The 16,385-nt window shown below is 42.1% G+C and overlaps 1 protein-coding gene across 15 annotated transcripts in view; it reads right to left on the bottom strand.

Annotated features, from left to right (window-relative positions):
• The window catches only part of NT5C2 (5'-nucleotidase, cytosolic II), a 108,474-nt gene that overhangs the window by 75,979 nt on the left and 16,110 nt on the right, over nt 1-16,385 (bottom strand). For all 15 annotated transcript variants that reach the window (XM_031652101.1, XM_009215275.4, XM_003904203.5 and 12 more), the window contains exon 2: nt 10,952-11,076. In XM_031652101.1, the coding sequence (XP_031507961.1) occupies nt 10,952-11,052 (101 nt within the window). In that variant the 5' untranslated portion in view covers nt 11,053-11,076. The remainder of the gene's footprint in view (nt 1-10,951; nt 11,077-16,385) is intronic.

Here is a 16,385-nt window from a genome sequence, read left to right as displayed (position 1 = left end):
GGAGGCTGAGGCAGGAGAATGGCGTGAACCTGGGAGGCGGAGCTTGCAGTGAGCTGAGATCGCGCCACTGCACTCCAGCCTGGGTGACACAGCGCGAGACTCTGTCTCAAAAAAAAAAAAAAAAAGTTCCATCACCCCAAAAAACTCTCCTTTACTATCCTTCTGTAGTCACCCCTTCCTTCTCTACTAACTCTTAGAACCCACTAATGTGTTCCCCATCACTACAATTTTGTCTTTTTGAGACTATCATATAAATAAAATCATGCCAGATGTCACTTAAGACTGGCTTATTTGACTCAGCATTATGACTCTGAGAGTGATCCAAGTTGCTGTATGTATCGCTAGTTCATTATTTTACCTGAGTTATAACACATTCTATAAATATACCACATATTGTTTACGCATGTACCTGCTGAAGAACATTTCGGCTGCCTTCAGTTTTGAGCAATGATAAACAGAGATACTATAAACATTATCCATTGTGTGAACCTGAGTTTTCATTTCTCTAGGGTAAGTATCTAGGAGTGGGATTTCTGGGTTATTAATGATGAGGCCTCTAACTTGATAAGAAACTGCCACAAACTGTTTTTCTGGAGGAGCTGCACTCTCCTCGTTCACCAACAATGTATGAGAAGTTCCAGTTGCTCCACATCCTTGGCAAGGTTTGATATTGTCAGTAATTTTTATTTTAGTTATTGTAACAGGCATATATACAGTCACTTTAATTTTTATCTTCCTAATGGCTAAATAAGTTAAATATGTGTTTTTATGTCACCTGTATATATCTTCTGTAGTGATGTTCAGTCTTTTAGCCATTTCATAATTTGGTTATTTTCATATTGTTACATTTTAAAAGTTCTTTATATACTCCAGATATAAGTCCTTTATCAAATTTTTTTTCAGTCTACAGCAGCTTTATACGCAATAACTAAAAACTTTAAAAAAAAAAAAAAACCTCAAATGTGGGCCAGGCGCCGTGGCTCATGCCTATAATCCCAGCACTTTGGGAGGACGAGGCGAGTGGAGGTCAGGGGTTCAAGAGCAGCCTGGCCAACATAGTGAAACCCTGTCTCTACTAAAAATACAAAAAAAAAAAAAAAACTGGTGGCACACACCTGTAATCCCAACTACTCAGGAGCCTGAGGCACAAAAATTGCTTGAACCTGGGAGGCAGAGGCTGCACTGAGTCAAGATTGCACCACTGTACTCCAGCCTGGGAGACAGAGTGAGACTCTGTCTTACAAAAATTTTTTAAATAAAAAAAAAGTAAAACCCACATGTCAGCCAGGCATGGTGACTCACGCCTAAAATCCCAGCATTCTGGAAGTCCAAGGCAGAATTGTTTGAAGCCTGGGGTTTGAGACCAGCCTGGGCATCGAAGTGAGACCCCCATCTCTACGAAAAATAAAAAAGAAAAAAATAGCTAGGTGTGGTGGTGTGCTCCTGTAGTTGTAGCTACTTGGAAGGCTGAGTTGGGAGGATCACTAGAGCCCAGGAGGAGGTCAAGGCTGCACTGAGCTATGATTGCACCACTGCACTCCATCCTGGGCAACAGAGTGAAATCATGTCTCCAAAAAAAACATGGGTTTTTTTTGTTTTTTGTTTTTGAGATGGAGTCTCGCTCTGTCGCCAGGCTGGAGAATAGAGTGAGATTATGTCTCTAAAAAACAATGTTTTTTTGTTTTGTTTTTTGTTTTTGAGATGGAGTCTCGCTCTGTCGCCAGGCTGGAGTGCAGTGGCCCAATCTTGGCTCACTACAACCTCTGCCTCCCAGGTTCAAGCGATTCTCCTGCCTCAGCCTCCCAAGTAGCTGGGATTACAGGTGCGTGCCACCACGCCCAGCTAATTTTTGTATATTTAGTAGAGACAGGGTTTCACCATGTTGGCCAGGATGGTCTCGATCTCTTGATCTTGTGATCCACCTGCCTCGGTCTCCCAAAGTGCTGGGATTACAGGTGTGCGCCACCGCGCCCGGCCAAAAACAATGTTTTTAGTATTAAAAAAACCTAAATGTCCACCAACAGAAAATAAATGATGAAATAAATTGTGGTATACTGATACAATAGAAGGACACACAGTAATTAAAAAGAACAAATTACTGATACAAAAACATGAATGAATCTCTCTGTCTGACATTACAATTAATACAGAAGCCATACCCTTTAAGGTGAAATACACCATCTAAATGTAAATATAAATAATACTTCCTCAACATAAGTTTCTTCTTGTACTATTTCAATAAATCTCAGATCTGTTTTTATTCTTTCTCTTCCATGCCACCAATACCACCACTTTTCTTCTTAATTTTACTGTTACATATGTTGTTTTTGGAAGAAGTATACAGGGAACGGTAGTAAAGGGAAAGTGTTTTAGGATTCAATACATTCTTTTGAACAGTAACATTTAGAGAATCTGTACTCCATAAAGTGATATCACTGCACATTTTAAAGAGCATCTTGTATCCAGAACAGATAAGAAATTCATGTGACATAAGAAAAGGTGTCACTGTGAGAATTTTTATTTTGTTTTTATTTCTTAAGAGACAGAGTCTCACTCTGTTTCCCAAGCTAGAGTGTGACAGCATGATCACAGCTCACTGTAACCTCAAACTCCTGGGCTCAAGAAATCCACCTGCCTCAACCAGGTGCCATAGCTCACGCCTGTAATCCCAGCATTTTGGGAGGCCAAGGCGGGTGGATCACCTAAGGTCAGGAGTTTAAAGCCAGCCCGACCAACATGGTGAAACCCCATTTCTACCAAAAATTACAAAATTAGCCTGCCATGGTGGCGCATCCCTGTAATCCCAGCTACTCAGGAGGCTGAGGCAGGAGAATTGCTTGAACCCAGGAGGCAGAGGTTGCTGTGAGCCAACATCGCACCATTGCACTCCAGCTGGGGCAACGAGAGCAAAACTCCATCTCAAAAAAAAAAGAAAAACAGAAATCCTCCTGCCTCAGCCTCCTCAGTGTCTAGGATTACAGGCATGCACTATCACCTGTGGCTTTTTTTTTTTTCCCCCTAGAAACAGGGTCTTACTATGTTGCCAGGCTGGTCAGGTCAATCTCAAACTCTTGGCTTCAAGTGATCTTCCCACCTCAGCCTCCCAAGAGAATTTTTTTTATTATTTTTTTTTTTTTTTTGAGATGGAGTTTCACTCTTATTGCCCAGGCTGGAGTGCAATGGCACAATCTTGGCTCACCACAACCTCCGCCTCCCGGGTTCAAGTGATTCTCCTACCTCAGCCTCCTGAGTAGCTGAGATTACAGGCATGCACCACCATGCCCGGCTAATTTGTATTTTTAGCAGAAACAGGGTTTCTCCATGTTGGTCAGGCTGGTCTTGAACTCTCGACCTCAGGTGATTCGCCTGGCTCAGCCTCCCAAAGTGCTGGGATTACAGGCATGAGCCACCGTGCCCAGCGTACCCAAGAGAATTTTTTAAGTTAAACTTTTTAATTTGGAGTAATTGTAGATTCACATGCAGCTGAGTAAGAAATGATACAGAGATTTCATGAACCCTTCACCCAGTGCCCCCCAATGGGGAAATCTTGTGTCATATAGAAAAATATCACAACAAAGAAATTGACATTGCCGGGCGTTATGGCTCACGCCTGTAATCCCAGCACTTTAGGAGGCCGGGGCGGGCGGATCACGAGGTCAGGAGATCAAGACCATCCTGGCTAACAAGATGAAACCCCGTCTCTACTAAAAATAAAAAAATTAGCCGGGCGTGGTGGTGCGTGCCTGTAGTCCCAGCTACTCGGAGGCTGAGGCAGGAGAATGGCGTGAACTCGGGAGGCGGAGCTTGCAGTGAGCCAAGATCGCGCCACTGCACTCCAGCCTGGGCGACAAAGCGAGACTCCGTCTCAAAAAAAAAAAAAAAAAGAAATTGACATTGACACAGTTCACAACTTTATTCAGACTTCATCAGTTTTACATGCATTCTGTGTATGTGTAGATTAATATATTTACCACTAGAGCTGAGATACAAGAGTTCTTTCATAAGGTATTCCTTGTGCTACCCTTTTATAGGTACACCCACCTTCTCCCTCCACCCACCCCAATCTCTATCCCTAGCAACCATTAATTTATCAATCTCAATAATTTTGTCATTTCAAGAATGTTACAGAAATGGAACCATACAGAGTGTAACCCAGATTGGCTTTACTAACTCAGCATAATTATCTTGAGATTTATCAACGCTGTTGCATGTATCAACAGTTCACTTTTTACTGCTGAATAGAATTTCATACATAGAATTTTGGGAAGAAAATACTAAGCTGAAAAAATTCTTACCAGTCCCTAAATTCTTACCTGTCATTCCTTAGGAACGTGAAACATGAATAAAAGCATTAGAATGATAAAATAACAACAACAAAAAAAACCCAGAGTTTTGTATTTTTTTCTTTTTCTTCCCCCCCCCCTTTTCTTTTTCTAAAGACAGGGTTTTCCTGTGTCACCAGGCTGGAGTGCAGTGGCACAATTAAAACTCATTGCAACCCCAAACTTCTGAGCTCAAGTGATCTTCCTGCCCTAGCCTCCCGAGTAGCTAGGACGACAGGTGCACAGCACCATACTCAGCTAATCTTTTTACTTTTTGTAGAGACAGGGTCTCATTATGTTCCCCAGGCTGGTCTCAAATTCCTGGCCATTTTCCCATCTCGTTCTCTCAAAGTGCTAGTATTACAGGTATAAGCCACCACACGCAGTCACAATTTTGATGTTCTACCTCACTCTTCTTATTCCGACAAGATATATCCCATATACATATTATTTTTCTTTTTTTCCTTTTTTTTTTTTTTGAGACTGAGTCTTGCTCTGTCACTCAGGCTGGAGTGCAGTGACACAACCTCAGCTCACTGCATCCTCCGCCTCCTGGGTTCAAGCGATTCTCCTGTCTCAGCCTCCCGAGTAGCTGGGATTACAGGCACCCGCCACCAAGCCCGGCTAATTTTTGTATTCTTAGTAGAGATGAGGTTTCACCATGTTGGCCAGGCTGGTCTCAAACTCGTGACCTCAGGCGATCCACCCACCTCGGCCTCCCAAAATGCTGGGATTACAGACGTGAGCCACCATGCCTGGCCCCATATGTATATTATTTAAGGAACATGGCTCTTCAGCCTTCCAGAAGACCTATATTTTCCACATGATTTTCAATTTACAAAGGGGCTACTGAAATTTTAGCAATTATCCACTGAATATTTGAACCAATACTAAAATGACAGTTTACTACTCAGCTTGATTAATGACAAAATTAAAAAGCTGAATGACATTCATATGATATCCATAAGTGATTAAAAGAGAAAGAAATTGAAAGTGATCAACCTGGCAGTCTCTATCTGCATATAACCTGACACCTTCTTTTAGTATGAAGTTTAAAAAAGAAAATCATAAAGATTTCCCTTTTTACTGTTTTTGTTTTTGAGACAGAGTCTCACTCTGTCACCCAGGCTGGAGTGCAGTGTTGCAATCATGGCTCACTGCAGCCTCGACCTCCCAGGCGCAAGCAATCCTCCCACCTTAGACTCCAAAGTAACCAGGACTACAGGTGCTCACTACCATGCCCAGCTAATTTTTGTATTTTTGGTAGAGACGGGGTTTGCCATGTTGCCCAGACTGGTCGAACTCCTGTGCTCAATGAGCAATCTGCCCGCCTGGGTCTCCCAAAGTGCTAGGATCCCAGGCATAAGCCACTGTGCCTGGGCCATCATAAACATTTCTAGATCCAAGCTATAAGTACTACAAAATTATATATATATATAAATTCCTTTTCACTCCTTAAACATGTACAGGAAATTTACTTTGATTTTAGAAGAAACTATCATTCAACAGATTTATATAAAGACTGATATGGCTCTGGAAGCCTAAACTGCAACTAAAAAAAAAAAAAAAAAATTCAGATATATAATTTAAGATAAATATACAAAAGTCTTCAAAGAATTTTAAAGAGAAAATCATTGCAATTATCTTCTAAAATAAGACAAAAGACTGCTTAACAAAAAATTCACAAGCCTAATAACTTACCAAATTTCAGTTCAATACGATAAAACCACTGCTAAATTAATAAGCTGTGTTCATAAAAAAAAAAAGCCAATTCATTGTCCTACAGAAATTCTATTGTATTGGAATCATCAGAACTTTACCAATGTAAAACTAAATGCCTGACTTCGGTATCCTGGGCACAGTCAATGTAGAGAGCAGATGAAAAACCTAATTGTTCCATTCTTGGATTGGTAAATACAAATTCTGATCTATAGTGATCACTAAAAGATTTTAGTATTAAACAAAAACTATTTAAGAGGTAATTTTCGAAGCTGCCTCTTTCAGGTCACTATGACATCTGAGCAGCTCAGCTTGTCTTCTAACCATATAGCAAAACACATTCCACTGAAAGGTTTGGCCTGATGACTATCCTCAGCCCAGAAAACTAAACAACCTTAAGGAAATGAAGGAGGAGCAACAGTCATACATTTTGAAGGCCAGTATCTTAATAATGACATATGACCCACATCTCTATATTGAAATTCAGAAAACTGATATTAAGCAAGAAAAAAGCTGGAAGTTACATATTTATTTACTAAGAATATTTAGCTTCTTCTAAAGGGAAATTGTAAAGCATCACATACAACGTATACTTTGTGATAATGATGAGCATAGCCTAACTTAACCAATGATAAATTACCAATTCAAATAAATGTCTTTAATGAAAAGGCCTGGAAACAGAATATTCTACAAATTGACTTAACGAGAAAACTGAAATAAATTTATTTTAAATGGTTTCTATTTAAAATTTTTAATTAACAAAAATAAATACTGTTAGGAGATACAAGTTTCCTGACTACATCATAAGTACAGATAATAATCTACCTCCAAATTGCAAAGGGATTAGATTTTAAATGTTCTCATCACAAAAAAAAGATAAATGTAAGAGGTAATGCATGTTAATTGGCTTGATTTAGCCATTCCACATCAAATTGTACACCATAAATACATACAATTTTTGTCAATGTTTAAAAACACGCACATTATATATATATATATATTTATACACACATACATATATATAATGTTTTTATTGTTCTAAAAGCACACACTTATATACTTTATTTTAAACACTGGGCATGGTGGCTCACACTTGTAATCCCAGCACCTTGGAAGGACAAGGCAGGAGGATCACTTGAAAACAAGAGTTCGAGATCAACCTGGGCAACAAAGCAAGACTTTGTCTCTACAAAAAAAATACAAAAATTAGCCAGGTGTGGTGGTACATGCCTGTAGTCCTAGCTATTCAGGAGGCTGAGGTAGGAGAACCACTTGACCCCAGGAGGTTAAGGCTATAGTGAGCCACGATCAAGCCACTGCTCTCCAGCCTGGGTGACAGAGCAAGACCCTGTCTCAAAAAAAAAAAAAAAATAATAATAATAATAATTTTAAAGTAAATTCTTGCAAGAGACCAAGAACCCAAATTTTCTACATTAAAAATTTTTTTCAGGCTGGGAGTGATGGCTCACATCTGTAATTCCAGCACTTTTGGAGGCCGAGGTAGGAGGACTGCTTGCAGCCAGCAATTCAAAACCAGCTTGGGCAACAGAGTGAGACCACATCTCTAGAAAAAAATTTTTTTAATTACCAAGCACAGCCAGGCACGGTGGCTTGCTCCTGTAATCCCAGCACTTTGGGAAGCCAAGGCAGGCGGATCACGAGGTCAGGAGTTCAAGACCAGCCTGGCCAACATGGTGAAACCCAGTCTCTACTAAAAATACAAAAATTACTTGGGCATGGTGGCGCATGCCTGTAATCACAGCTACTCCAGAGGCTGAAGTAGGAGAGTTGCTTGAACCAGACCCAGGAGGCAGAGGTTGCAGTGAGCCAAAATTGCACCACTGCACTCCAGCCTGGGCTACAGTGCGAGACTCTGTCGCAAAAAAATTAATTAATTAATTAATTAAAAAATAATAAAAATTACTAAGCACTGTGGTACACACCTGTAGTCCTAGCTACTGGGGTGGCTGTGGCAGGTGGATTGCTTAAGCCCAGGAGTTTGAGGTTACCATGAGTTATGATCACACTACTGCACTACAGCTTAGGCAACAGAATGAGACCCTGCCTCTTTAAATAAATAAACATAGATAAAGTTTTTTTCAATGATCTAAAATATCAAGCCCTTGAAAATGTTTTTTCTATTGTTTCCAGTACATACACCTTACTATATGAAAGAATGTAGGGTGCAGAATCCATCTAAAATCTTCCAGGAAATACCATTCCAAATGAGTCAGGAGTACATTCATTCAGGCTATGATACACACACATGCGCGCGCACGCACACACACACACACACACACACACACCCCTTTTCTTTTTTTTTAGAGACATGGTCTCGTTCTGTCACCCAGGCTGGTGGCATGATCTCAGCTCACTACAGCATCCACCTCTCAAGCTCAGGTGATCCTCCCACCTCAGCCTCCCAGGTAGCTGGGTCCACAGGTGTAAGCCACCACACCCAGCTAATTTTTGTGTTTTTTTGTAGAGACAGGGTTTCGCCATTTTGCCCAGGCTGGTCTGGAACTTCTGAGCTCAAGCAATCTGCCTGGCTCAGCCTCCCAAGGTGCATGGATTACAGGTGTGAGCCACCATGCCCAGCCTATGATATACATAAAATACAACTAGGATGTTTATTAAATGATGTTTACTAGTCCTTATTTCCACTGCTAAAAATGTTACATCCTAACCTAATGTTAATAAATACTTATAGCATAAAGACCAAGCAAATAACTGAAGAAAAAGTATAAAACTTCATATAACATAATACTTTTCAAATGTATCTTATGCTTTATTACACAGACACACATAAACGTTCTGTTTTACACTTTAACATGCCATATCTAGCAACATATCTCACATACAGAAAAGAATCATTAGTACCCATTTGACAGGAATCTTTAGTTTTCACTTTTTCAGGGTTTAAGGAACAACAGCATCTTAACACCTAGAAATGCCACAAAGTGACCTACCATGAGGCAAATATCACCAGCCTACTTAAAAAACCAACTATTGATATAATAATTAACTTCTGATATACTCAATAACAAGTAACAATGTTTTACAAAATATATTAGTATTTACTGAAACAACAAAATGTTACCTAATTCTGACTTAGCTTTCCTATAGAGAGAAGACTGCACTTAGAAATTTTTTTGTCTGCTTACAAAAACTTACCTGTATAAACCAGTTTAGCCATTTTTCCAGTAAGATTTCAAAGTAATATTCATTTCCTTTTTCCTGTAGCCCAGAAACAGCTAAGTGATTAAGAGTCATTTTAGACTTCCTGTAGCTTCCATGTAACTTTTTAGCACCGCCAATATACTAGTACCTGTACTTACTCCTGGCTTTCCTGGTATGGGAGGCGAAGATGGGTCTAGTAGGGCCCAGATCTTTCTACCCCAGAAATTCACTTTAGGTGTAAATTTCTAATTTCTTCTTAAAAATAAATAATTACTAAATACCTTATCTACTCCCAAGTACCCTAGCTACTTAAAATTTAGGTAGAAGCAAACATTTAATTGAATTTATAAAAAGAGGTAAGTAAAAAGAAAATACAATTTAGGCTGGGCTGAGTGGCTCATGCCTGTAATCCCAGCACTTTGGGAGACCAAGGCCGGAGGAATGCTTGAGCCCAGGCGTTTGAGACCAACCTGAGCAACATAGCGAGACCCTGTCTTTAATAAAATAAAATTTTTTAAAACAATACAGTTTAAGGCCGGGTGCAGTGGCTCACGTCTGTAATCCCAGCACTTTGGGAGGCCGAGGCAGGTGGATCATGAGGTCCAGAGTTCAAAACCAGCCTGGCCAAGATGCTGAAACTCTGTCTCTACTGAAAAAATAAATAACTAAAAAATACAAGAATTTCATTCCTGGGCTGGGTGTGGTGGCTCACACCTATAATCCTAACACTCCAGGAGGCCGAGGCAGGTGGATCACCTGAGGTCAGGAGTTCAAGACCAGCCTGGTTAACATGGTAAAACCCTGTCTCTACTAAAAATACAAAAATTAGCCAGACGTGGTGATGGACGCCTGTAATCCCAGCTACTTGGGAGGCTGAGGCAGGAGAATCGCTTGAACCCAGGAGGTGGAGGATGCAGTGAGCTGAGATCGTGCCACTGCATTCCAGCCTAGGCAACAGAGCCAGACTGTCTCAAAAAAAAAAAAAAAAAAAAAATTCATTCTTGGCAGGGTGTGGTGGCTCAAGCCTATAATCCCAGCACTTTGGGAGGCCGAGGTGGGGAGATCACTTGAGGCCAGGAGTTCAAGATCACCCTGGCCAACATGGCAAAACCCTGTCTCTACCAAAACTACAAAAATTAGTCTGGCACGGTGGCCATGCCTGTAATCCCACCTATTGGGGAAGTTGAGGCATGAGAATTACTTGAAGCCAGGAGGCAGAGGATGCAGTGAGCTGAGACTGCACCACCGCACTTCAGCCTAGGCAACAGTGAGACTCCGGCCAAAAAAGAAAACAAAAAAATACAAAAATTAGCTGGGTGCACACCTGTAGTCTCAGCTACTCAGAAGGCTGAGGAAAGAGAATTGCTTGAGCCTGGGAGGCAAAGGTTACAGTTAGCCAAGACTGCGCCATTGTACTCCAGCCTGGGCAACAGAGCAAGATTCTGTCCACCCAGCACCCCCTCAAAGAAAGAAAAAAAAAATTCTTATTAACTTAGGTGTAATTTTCTAGCAACCAAAGACATTTTTCTCTTAAAGACTTTTATTAGTAGATATACAAAGCAGTATGGTGTACTAGTAGTTAGAAGTCTCGACTTAGAACTAGATTTATACCATGAACTAAACATACGATCTGAGTTACTTAACCTCTCTGTACATTAATTTCATCATCTGTAAAATGAAGTGCCCACTTCACAGAGCCGTTTTGAGGATTAAATAGACAAAATACTTACCGATGATAGGCTTCTCGACGATACTTTTTCAGGGCATGCTTATCCATGTTAGCAGGCATATCTGCTGCATTCTGCAATCGATCACTCCAAGAGGTTGACATTTTATTTTAACTGTATTTTGTATTCTAGAAAAGAAAATCATTAATTTAGTAACTCAATATTGGCATTTGTATACTGACATCTGATTTTTCTAAAAATCAGAAAAACTCCAGCTTGCAAACTGCCTAATATAATTACCTATTAAAACACACTGAATACAGTAAATATGCTGAAAATTATACTGACACTTCTCAACAATCTAAAGTTGGAAAAATAATTTCATATAGTAATTTCAATCCAGAAAGATTATTTATACTTCCAAATAATTAAGCATGGCTGCCAGTAATTACTAACTCTAATCCTAGAATCTAGAAAAGGCACTAAAACCACAGCACAGCACAGTTTGTGAAGATACATAATTTTAAGTTGATGTATGTTTTTAAAATATGTGTAGTAGGCAAATTTTAAATTCTGATCAACAGATTCTGATGTGGAGTAGAACAGTAGCAGGCACAGCAAGCGGGTTGGAGTGGGGGTACAGCTTGTTTCCCCACCCCTGTGAGACGCCAGCCCCATCTCTCTGCCTGGCCAGCCAATCCCACTGTACTACCCCAAGGTGTGAGCCTGGGTTGGATACTGGCTACCCCCCAGCAGACCCCCACCATCATGGGCAGCCAGAGCTCCAAGGCTCCTCGGAAGATGTGACCACCAGGGTTGCAGCAGGCACTTCCCCCGCAAAGGCCAACAGACAAGATGGCCACGTGAAAAGCAATGAAGACTTATCTCCCAAGGGTGAAGGAGTGTTGCCCTCTGTGAACAGAACACATGAGACAGCTGGGGCCATTGGCGAGGCCATTGAGCCAGCATCCCCTATCCAGGGTGCTGAGGCCGAGGGGGAAGTTTCCCCTAGTAAGTTCTCTCTTAAGAAATCTTTCAGGCCGGGCGCGGTGGCTCAAGCCTGTAATCCCAGCACTTTGGGAGGCCGAGGCGGGTGGATCACGAGGTCAGGAGATTGAGGCCATCCTGGCTAACATGGTGAAACCCCGTCTCTACTAAAAATACAAAAAACTAGCCGGGCGTGGTGGCGGGCGCCTGTAGTCCCAGCTACTCGGAGGCTGAGGCAGGAGAATGGCGTGAACCTGGGAGGCGGAGCTTGCAGTGAGCTGAGATCCAGCCACTGCACTCCAGCCTGGGTGACACAGCACGAGACTCCGTCTCAAAAAAAAAAAAAAAAAAAAAAAAAAAAAAAAAAAAAAAGAAATCTTTCAAATTCAGCAGCCTGCTCTTCCACAAAAACTGGAAGGAGGACGGGGGCGGTTCTTCTGCCTCTCAGCCAGAGGAAATGCAGGAGCAAGGTGCCTGCAGCAACAAGAACAATGCCCAGCAAGGGAAGGCTGTTGCTACCCCTGAGAGCCAGGAGCCCCAAGCCAAGGGGGCAGAGGGTAATGCTGCCTCAGAAGAAGCCCCAGGCTACAGAGACATCCACTCCCTTGGGGCAGAGAGTGGCCCTATACCAGGTAGTGCTGAGTAGAATGAGTAGTTAGGTAGGGGCAGGTGGGTGATCTCTAAGCTGCAAAAACTGTGCTGTCCTTGTGAGGTCATTGCCTGGACCTGGTGCCCTGACTGCCTTCCTGTGCCCAGGAAGGAAGGGGTTATTGCCTCCTGCCAGCCACATTCCCTTTCCCCCTCTCACTCCCATGGATTCTCCCATCAGCCATCTGGTTTTCCTCTTAAGGTCAGTTGAAGACGGGCCCTGATAGCTTCCCGAGTTAGGTCAGTGATGTAAAATGGAGTTAGGTCAGTGAAGTAAAATGCTCCTGGCCCTGGCCCTACCTCCTTCCCTGTCCCCACCTCTGCAGAAGACAATTGTTGGTTTTCTTCCTTGATTATTTTCCAAGTAGGTTTTGTTTACCCTACTTCCCAAATCCTGAGCCAGAAGTGTGGTGCTTATACTCCCAAACATTGCATGCCCAGCCTCCTGCGATTGCGTTTTAGTAGTCTCTTGTGCTGTGTCTGGTGGCACTTGGGCTGAAAAGGACACTGCCCCATCTAGGTTTTTGGTTTGTTTTTGAAACAGGGTCGCAGTGGCGTGATCTCTGCTCACTGCATCCCAGGCTCAAGCCATCTTCCCACCTCAGCTTCCCTAGTAGCTGGGACCACAGGCAGAGATGGGGAAAAGGAGGGGGGGTCTCTACAAAAGATGTTGCCCAGGCCAGTCTCGAACTCCTGGGCTCAAGCAATCTGCTCACCTCAACCTCCCAAAGTGCTGTGATTACAGGCGTGAGAGCCACTCCCCAGCCTCCATCTAGGTTTTCATAAATGTCTTAATCATGTGGAAATCCCCAGCTTGTACATCAAATGTGTCTCTTTTTTTGACTTGGTAAGAAAGTATTAGGCTTTGGAGTTGGGGGTAGGTCTGTAATGTGAAACAATTTGTCTTTTCTTCTCCCATTGTTATAAATAACTTATAATGCCAAACCTCAGATTTTTACTTTTTTTTTTTTCTAAGCTGCTAAAACCATTCTCTTCCACCTGGTTTTACTGTAACATTTGGAAAAGGAAAAAATGTCACCCCTTTAAAAGATAAATATATTTCGATAACATACTAAGTTCAGTCAATGGTGGCACAAATACAAGCAATAAATATTTGATTTCTATTTATTGCATGCTTTTACATTTTTCTGTAATAAATTATTTTCAGCTGGCAATAAAGACTATGAGCAAAAAGAAGAAATAAACTAAAACATTTCATCTAACTAGGATAAACATCTAAAATGAGGTGTGCAGCTTAAGTGTCTTTAACTACTTTAACACCAGGCTATTCTTAGGTTTCACTTCTGTTTTTGAAGTTTTCATCAGTTAAGTAGTTTCAAATAAGGATGAAAAATATCCTCTTAGAGTTAAGAAGTCTACTAACATTTTATAAAAATAGCATTATTTGTGAAAACATCTGGAGCCTAAGATAGTTCCCATCTTGAAAATGCTAACATCATTTATGACATGAAGTCAATATATACCTCCCTTCCTCTCTCCCTTCTTCTGAGACAGGGTCTCACTGTTGCCCAGGCTGGAGTGCAGTGACATGATCATAGCTCACTGTAACCCTGAACTCCTGGGCTCAAGTGATCCTTCCACCTCAGACTCCAGAACAGCTAGAACTACAGGTACTTACCACAACACCCAGCTAATGTTTTTTTTAAATTTGTGTACAGACAGGGTCTCATTATGTTGTCCAGGGTAAGACTTTTTAATATAAATCACCCCTGTGGCTTTAAAAAAAAAAATAATTTATTCAGGGGAAATTCACATAAAATTGACCACTTTATTTTATTTTATTTTTTTTTTTGAGACGGAGTCTCGCTCTGTCACCCAGGCTGGAGTGCAGTGGCCGGATCTCAGCTCACTGCAAGCTCCGCCTCCCGGGTTTACACCATTCTCCTGCCTCAGCCTCCCGAGTAGTTGGGACTACAGGCGCCCGCCACCTCGACCGGCTAGTTTTTTGTATTTTTTAGTAGAGACAGGGTTTCACCGTGTTAGCCAGGCTGGTCTCGATCTCCTGACCTCGTGATCCGCCCGTCTCGGCCTCCCAAAGTGCTGGGATTACAGGCTTGAGCCACCGCGCCCGGCCAAAAATTGACCACTTTAAAGTGAACAAGTTGGTGGCATTTAGTGCAACCACCAACTCCTTTTAGTGTCAAAATACTTCCATGACTCTAAAGTAAAACCCCTTATCCATTACGCACTTTCTCCCCACTATGCCCTCCACCTAGCCCCTGGCAACAACCAATCTAGACTCTGTCTCTGGATTTAACTATTCTGGATATTTCATATAAATGGAATCATACAACATGTGACCTTTTGTGTCTGCCTTCTTTCAGTTAGCATAATATTTTCAAAGCTCATCCATGTAGTATCACATATCACATTTCATTCCTTCTAATGACTGAATAATCCATTGTGCAGGAACAACTGGCTCTCCTTTTGTGGAAAAATGAACTTAATCCACACCTCTCAACACACACAAAATTTAAGACGGATCATAGACCTAAATGTAAAATCTAAAACTATAAAACTTGTACACAGACCAGGCACAGTGGTTCATGCCTATAATCCCATCACTTTGGGAGGCCAAAGTGGGCGGATCACTTGAGCTCAAGAATTTGAAGTCTGGGCAACATGGCGAAAACCCATCTCTACAAAAAATACAAAAATTAGTTGGGCATGGTGGTCCGTACCTGTAGTCCCAGCTACTTGGGAGGCTGAGGCAGGAGTATCGCTTGAGCCCAGCAGAGGTTGCAGTGAGGCGGAGGTTGAGGCAGAGCTTGCAGAGAGCCGATTATGCCACTGCACTCCAGCCTCGGTGACAGAGGAAGACCTGTCTCAAAAAAAAAAAAAAAAAAAGCCAGGCACAGTGGCTCATGCCTATAATCCCAGCACTTTGGGAGGCCGAGGCGGGCAGATCACGAGGTCAAGAGATCAAGACCATCTTGGCCATCATGGTGAAACCCCGTCTCCACTAAAAACACAAAAATTAGCTGGGTGTGGTGGCACGCACCCATAATCCCAGCTACTCGGAAGGCTGAGGCAAGAGAATCACTTGAACCCAGGAGATAGAGGTTGCAGTGAGTTGAGATCGTGCCACTGCACTTCAGCCTAGGGGACAGAGCAAGACTCTGTCTCAAAAAAAAAAAAAAAAAAGATAAATAAGGCAAGAAAATAAAGAATGACAATGGTCATACTCTCAGGGGCATCTGAACCAGGGCAACTATCTTGAGTAGGGGCTGGGTAAAATGAAGCTGAGACCTAATGGGCTACATTCCCAGATGATTAAGCATTCTAAGTCACAAGATGAGACAGGAGGTCAGCACAAGATACAGATCATAAAGACCTTGCCGATAAAATATCTTACAATAAAGAAGCCAGCCAAAACCAACCAAAAGCAAGATGGCAATGAGAGTGACCTCTGCTGTCCTCACTACTACACTCCCACCAGCACCACGACAGTTTACAAAGGCCATGGTTACGTCAGGAAGTTACCCTACATGTTCTAAAAAGGGGAGGCATGAATAATCCACCCTGGTTTAGTATATAATCAAGAAATAAGCATAAAAATGGACAAGCAGCAACTGGCGCAGTGGCTCACGCCTGTAATCCCAGCACTTTGGGAGGCCAAAGCAGGTGATCACCTGAGGTCAGGAGTTCGAGACCAGTCTGACCAACATGGTGAAATCCCGTCTCTACTAAATACAAAAAATTAGCTGGACACGGTGGCCCACACCTGTAATCCCAGCTACTTGGGTGGCTAAGGCAGGAGAATCGCTTTAAACCGGGAGGTGGTTGCAATGAGCCGAGATCACGCCACTACACTGCAGCCTGGGCAACGAGAGCAAGACTG

The sequence above is a fragment of the Papio anubis genome, chromosome 11, assembly GCF_008728515.1.
Source record: "Papio anubis isolate 15944 chromosome 11, Panubis1.0, whole genome shotgun sequence".
Taxonomy (NCBI): Eukaryota; Metazoa; Chordata; class Mammalia; order Primates; family Cercopithecidae; genus Papio; species Papio anubis.
This window is presented reverse-complemented; position numbering and strand designations above follow the sequence as displayed.